Source organism: Triticum urartu, chromosome 1, assembly GCF_003073215.2.
Source record: "Triticum urartu cultivar G1812 chromosome 1, Tu2.1, whole genome shotgun sequence".
NCBI lineage: Eukaryota > Viridiplantae > Streptophyta > Magnoliopsida > Poales > Poaceae > Triticum > Triticum urartu.
In genome coordinates this window covers 559733721-559739892 of record NC_053022.1, presented here as the reverse complement: position 1 = coordinate 559739892, position 6172 = coordinate 559733721, and the positions used below count along the sequence as shown (strand labels likewise).

Here is a 6172-nt window from a genome sequence, read left to right as displayed (position 1 = left end):
GCCCGTTTATAACCGTGCCGGGCACGAAAGGCCACGGCCTCAATCATCATGCTCGTCTGCTGGGAAATCTGGAGGGAGAGGAACATTTGCATCTTCAAGGGAAAAAATGCATCCTATGATGATATCTTTAGATGTGTCACGAAAAGTTTAGAGCTCTGGAGTATTGCGGGGCCTAAAAGCTTAGAGTGCCCTCTCGGCCCCCCTTCCGGGAGAGTCTAGCTTTTTCTCTTTTGGCCTTCGGACAGGCTACGGCCAAAGAAGCATTCTGTAATTGTTTTAGGGAGCAACTAGTTAACGAGCGCTCCTTCGGGAGCCTCGCAACGATCAGCGTCACTTGACGCGCTCTCAGCCATTTGCCACGTGTCGCGCTCTGAACGCTCTCTTCGAATTTTGGTTTTTTTATTTTTCCGCATGCGTTTTCGACTTTTTAAACGGGTTTTTTTGGGTTTTTTTCGACGTTTTGGTTTTCCCCCGGTCTTTCTTAGCTTTCCAATCAAAAACAAATTTGAAAAAAAAAATTGCGTGAAAAAACGCGTTTTCTTTTTTCCTTCCGCGAAAGTCATGGTTTTTCTTCCGCGAGAGGCACGGTTGTGCTTTATCGAGAGTCACGACCGTGCCTTTCGGAAACGAATGAAAAACGTGTTTTTTGTTTTTTTTTCTTTCGCAAGAGTCACGGTTTTGCTTTCGCGAGAGGCACAGTTGTGCTTTCGCGAGAGTCACGGCCGTGCCTCTCGGAAAGGAAAAACAAAACGCGTTTTCTGTTTTTTTTTCTTTCGCGAGAGTCACGGTTTTGCTTTCGCGAGAGGCATGATTGTGCTTACGCGAAAGTCATGGCCGTGCCTCTCGGAAAGGAAAAAAAATACGCATTTTCTGTTTTTTTTTCTTTCGCGAGAGTCAGGGTTTTGTTTTCGCATGAGTCACGGTTGTGCCTCTCGGAAACGAAAAAAACGCGTTTTCTGTTTTTTTTTCCTTCCACGAGAGTCACGGTTTTGTTTCCACGAGAAGCACAGGCGTGCCTTTTTCGGAAAGGAAATAAAACCGTGCTCCCGGTTCGGTTTTTCATCCGGTTTTTTCGTAAAAAAAGTTTGTCAAAACCTATCAACATGGGATCTAGTTTTGAAGATCTCAACGTGAGGAATCCAATGGTAAAAACGGTTTGAGATTTGGACGCACGGTTTAAGAGATAAAACGTTTTGAATAAACGAATCTACGAAAAAAAGGGAAAACTCTCAGATTGCGACAAGTGGCGCGCTGCATGTGCGTCACTTGTCGCAACATGGGAAAATGGAGTGTTCTTTGCAACGAGTACTCCTTAATTAGGGATTTCGATTGTTTTAACTCTCCTCTCCTAAATCAATGATAAGCCGGCGATGCTGGATCTTTCAAAAAAAACCGTGCCGGGCCAGGCCTGTACCTGGTCGAGCATTGTGCTCATGGGCCGGTACGCAGCCCATGTCCCAATTAGCCAGCTTTGAGACCAAGAGCTGGGCTTACGGGCCAGCCCATTTCCGGGCGTCATCCCCCGGAGAGCAACGCGAGCCACCCAAACGGAGGGAGCTCGCCCTTCCTTCCACGCGCCGAAATGCTGGCCGCCACCGCCGCCTGCCGCGCGCCGGCGCGGCCGCTCCCCGCCGCGCGACCCGGCAGCAGCTACCTCCTCGGGAGCGTCCTTCTCCCCAAACGGAGAGCGCCGGCGGCGAGGAGGAGGGGACGGAGCGCGGTGGTGCGGTGCGGGCTGCTCCCCGTGGACCCGTGGGCGCCCGGCGTCGACTCCCAGAGCATCGCGTCGCAGCTCTTCGCCGTGTCGCTGTTCCCCTACCTGGGGTTCCTCTACTTCATGACCCGGTCCAAGACGGCGCCCGGGCTCACGCTCTTCGGCTTCTACTTCCTCCTCGCCTTCGTCGGCGCCACCAGTACGCGTCCCCCTCCTCCTCCTCTTCCCTTTTCGTCTCGCTGTTTTCACGTGTCAATCTAGTTGTTGTTGTGGTTGGGGAGCGAAAATACTTGTACATTTAGAAGAGCAGAGCAGCAGCAAACATTTTAGAAGCGGTTAGAGAACTGAATGTGAATGCTACTGGGCAATTTGGCCACTATCAGAAGGTCAATTTTATATATCTGGTGAGTACAGACGATGCTGTGCATTGAAAATCACATGGATTTCATCATGAGAAACTGAGAGCTGTCATGAATGGTGTGGCGAGACGAAAAAATAATTGTGCATGCATTATGTGGCTGTCAGATATATTTGAACAACTCAAAATGCCATGGCACTCAGCTTACATCTGCAAAATGTGTTCTATGTCGACAAAACGTTGCTCATGTGCGTGTAAACACAGGAAGTTTGTGGAATGATTGAACTTAAAACACAAAATGTTCATACACTTGGTAAGAGAGCACCACTGCAGGTTTCTATATACTGTTCCAAAGCAACCGGCCAATAGCTTTTATGATGTTTGCATCTTCCCAAAGCTCAACATTTTAACTATAGCCAAGGCAAATGACTAACACAAGCATGTAGAAAAGAAAATTTGATGCTGGTTTGTTTTGGAGCATTTCAGTACATAATTCAGGTCGTTGGAGAAGACTTATAATGACTAATGAAAATTTGTAGAACGAAGTAGGAAGGAAAAGGGACGTTGAAATCAGTAGAGTGCACGATCAATCAAAATGTTACTGTGCGTGTGTGTGTGGCACAAACGAACCAATTTGTTCCTCAATTAATGTGAATCTTGATTTTTGTTATCCTTTTGGCAAAAAGCCTTGCCATTTGATTGGGACTTAAGTGTCAGAACAAAATATGTGTATGTGTCCATCTGCTGTATAGTGTATACATTGGCCTCTTCTATTTTAAATTATTTAGTTTCCGCTATTTAGTTAGCTAGAAGAAAATTACCTCCTCTCACGTCATTGATTATTTCCCTTTTGTTTCATGCACATTGCACGGGCATTTTATCCCCGGAGCAGTACCTGCTGGGATATATGGTAATTGCATCATATCATAAGTTTTCAGTGAATCTTACACACCTTGATCGACACAATAAGTATTTACCGATACATCACCATCCTCTTTCAGCCAAAGTTCATTACGGGACCTCGCTTTCAAATGTGGATTTGCTGCATGGGACGGCGGAATCGCTTCTCACCCTTACCAATCTATTCATTGTGCTTGGGCTGAGGGGAGCCTTGAGGAACCTGGACAAAGCAGAGGAGAGCAGTCCTGAAGCTCCTCAGGACAGCAAGGAGAAGAGTTCAGTATAGGTACTCTCACCAGTTCCCCCAAATGGTGCTTGTAAATCCCTGAGAACCTTTTCCTGGTGCATCTAGTGATGACATTGTACTGTAGTGAGTGTACATTTCTGTTGCTCAACTAGCTTATGAAGCCCCTGATGCTGTAATAAACTGCACAGACTGGCTTTGTGCATGTGCTGATCCATAATACTACTCTCTCTGTAAGGAGGGAGTATATTGCAGTGGCCAGTGTTGTTCAGAGTCTCTGTAGATCAATTTGGTGTTCTTCCAGTGGCCAGTGTATGACCACTACAGTTCTACTAGTGATGGTGCTATATCTACTGCAGATATATAGCTTCCATTGCGATAAATGATCACGAGTCTGAATCTAAGTACTAGTGGGAATACAGTAGGATAGTGGACACGGCGCCTACAGTCTTCTGAAACTCCGGTTAGAAAAACTACATATTCCAGAACAGCTCGTCGAAGTCCATGTCAGCCCCGAGGCCGCCTCCGGCGGCGTAGCCGTAGTTGCCGGCAAGCTGGCACCAGGAGTTCCCCGGCGTGTAGCAGCCGGCCGGCGAGGAGGGGAACGAGGGCGGCGTGAAGGGCTCTGCCGGCCACTGCATCCCTTCCGACGCCTCAGCCGGCGAGCTCTGTTGCTGCTGCTGTTCCTGGCCCAAGGAAGCAGGCGGCTGCTGATCTGTGCCGACGAGGACAGCGGTGGCCTGGGCGCAGGTGTGCGCGCCGTGGTAGACGACGTCGAAGAGCAGCGGGTCGGCGGCGGCGCGCTGCACCTGCTTGGTGGCCTGGCAGCCCTGCGAGTGCCGGTGCGTGCACCGGAAGTAGGCCCGCGGGTACGGTGCGCCGAGGATGTCCTTCTGGCCGTACTTCCGCCAGCTGAGCCCGTCGTCGAGCGACCCCAGGTCCTGCATCGACGCCACCCGCACCTGCGCCCTGACCGCCCCCGCCTTCCTGCCGCCCCTGTGCTGGCCGTTCACTCTCGCCCTGCCGCCGGCATTGCCTCCGCGCGGGCCGCTCCCAGCGAGGCGCACGGCACGGTCGACGGACGCGGCCAGCTCGGCGCAGAGCTCCCTGGCGGCGCCCGGCGCGCCCTGGTCGCCGTCCACCCTCTCCTCCAGCTCCCTCGCCATGGCCAGCAGCCCGTCCAGCTCCGTCGCCAGCGTCGCCGTCGTGTCCTCCATGCCCGGCACCTGCTCTAGCTAGTCGATCAGCGGCAAGCTTCTCATGAGCGTGCGCGTGCGCGTGCGTGCTTGGCGGGTTTTCGTTCCCTGTGATGATGATGATGAGCAGGTCTTTTATAGGCCCGGGCCAAGTAAGCGCTGATCAAGCACCGTTCATTTTTTTGTAAAAGAATCCAACACTGTTGATGGACGGGGACTATAAAAAATCGAGCGCGGTTTGACTGAAGACCGGAGAAAAGCGCGAGACTTTGAACCGAGAAGGAAATAAACACGTCACGCTCGGACCGGTCCTAGTCTCCTCTCCATTTTGGTCCTGGGCAAGGCCACCACCATGGGGCTGCCATGAATATACGCTCTCTGTCTAATCCGGTAGCTGACGAGTGACGTGGCCAGCCGCAATAACCAGCGGCGTCCCTCTCACCGGATCGCCTCGTTTGGACCCATCGACGCGGCGCAGGTGAACGGGGATGGCAGTGAGTGGCATGTGAAGTTCACCGCGCTTTTCCTGGAAGTTTCGTCGCCGCTGCTGTCCATGGACAGACTGACAGTAACCATGGAAGTAAAATTTCCGCCTGGCGTTGTGCCGCGCCGGTACGTGGCTTGGTGCCGTCACCTCGTCGCCGGACGTGCGGTCGATCCGCGCCGCGGCAGGGGGGAGGAAGATGCCCGGAAGGCGGCGCGCGCGGCTGGTTGCCGGGAAGTGAGCAGTGAAAGTGGGAAGCCTTTTTTAGGCTAGCATAGAGCCAACTTGGCCCACGGGCACGATCGATGGGCGTGTGGCAGAGCAAAGGGGAGTTTGCACCATGTGGACATGGCGTGACCCGCGTACGAGCAGTGAGAGGACGTACAAGCTGAGAGGCGTGTGCCGTGTGCCCACGCAAGGAGCCGCTGTACAGTCCCTGGACCTGGACACAGAAGGCGCAATCAGCAGCCAGTCCGTGTGGCACACGGGACCGTGTTCGATCTTTCACCGTGGTTTTGTGCCCCGTTTGCTGCATCATGCAACTTGCCTACATTGTGTTTACAACAACAAGGGTGTGGCAAGAAGGAGACCCTCTCGTTCCACAGCCTGATGGATTGGTCCAACAAGACAAGGGTTCAAACGATGTGTGTAACCGGCCGGTCTTAGCCTACAGGGAGTAGGGTCGGCGAGCTAGCGAGTCATGTCGATCTGCTTTCACGCGGCGTGTGCACGTGAAGCCCGGAATCGTCAAAAAGGTTTTCTACATGGACACGACACGACACGGCCCGGGACGGATGCGCTGGGCTGTGAGACTCGGTTCAAAACACCAAATCAAATAATTCGCCGCACGCGTACTAAATACATCTACAGTCGGGCGCTCCAAACACATCTCAAAGGACAAACCGGTCACAAAAATAAAGTCTATAGTAGGTCCTTAAACTATTTCAAGAGTATCAAAGAGGTTCTCAAACTATGAAAATCATCATTCAGATCCTCAAAGTACAATAAGTGTGTCATGCTAAGCAGAATAGGTCCTCGGACTACTTTAATATTGAGCTGATTTTGGACCTGGATGACATATTTACTGCACTTTGAATATTCACATGATGATTTTCATAGTTCGAGGACCTACGTGGCACCCGTGAAATAATTCAGGGACCTAAAATACACTTCATTCAAAATCAACCCACGTGAACGTACCTCGGATGGTTAGTTTTTCTTCTTCTTATTTGCAAACACACAAAAGGCTTGCATGCCAATGTATTAGAAGAGAGTC

The 6172-nt window shown here is 51.5% G+C and overlaps 2 protein-coding genes across 3 annotated transcripts; one reads left to right on the top strand and one right to left on the bottom strand.

Moving 5' to 3' along the window:
* The first annotated feature begins 1516 nt into the window (after window positions 1–1516).
* LOC125530036 lies at window positions 1517–3477 on the top strand. 2 transcript variants are annotated; one of them, XM_048694440.1, is made up of 3 exons: window positions 1521–1913; window positions 2965–2982; window positions 3074–3477. In XM_048694440.1, exons 1-3 carry the CDS (start codon window positions 1583–1585, stop codon window positions 3256–3258), a joined length of 534 nt encoding a protein of 177 aa, XP_048550397.1. In that variant the 5' UTR covers window positions 1521–1582; the 3' UTR covers window positions 3259–3477. The 2 variants fall into 2 exon arrangements, with proteins under 2 accessions (XP_048550402.1, XP_048550397.1); XM_048694445.1 differs by lacking the exon at window positions 2965–2982 and having other exon boundaries at window positions 1517–1913.
* Window positions 3478–3492: 15 nt separating this feature from the next.
* Window positions 3493–4535, bottom strand: LOC125530018 (transcription factor WRKY19-like). Its single transcript, XM_048694430.1, has one exon. It carries the CDS (start codon window positions 4431–4433, stop codon window positions 3690–3692), a length of 744 nt encoding a protein of 247 aa, XP_048550387.1. The 5' UTR covers window positions 4434–4535; the 3' UTR covers window positions 3493–3689.
* Between the last annotated feature and the right edge of the window lie 1637 nt (window positions 4536–6172).

Coding starts and splice junctions, on each gene's coding strand:
- LOC125530036 (XM_048694440.1), top strand. CDS start 1,583: ATGCTGGCCGCCACCGCCGCCTGCCGCGCGCCGGCGCGGCCGCTCCCC.
- LOC125530018 (XM_048694430.1), bottom strand. CDS start 4,433: ATGGAGGACACGACGGCGACGCTGGCGACGGAGCTGGACGGGCTGCTG.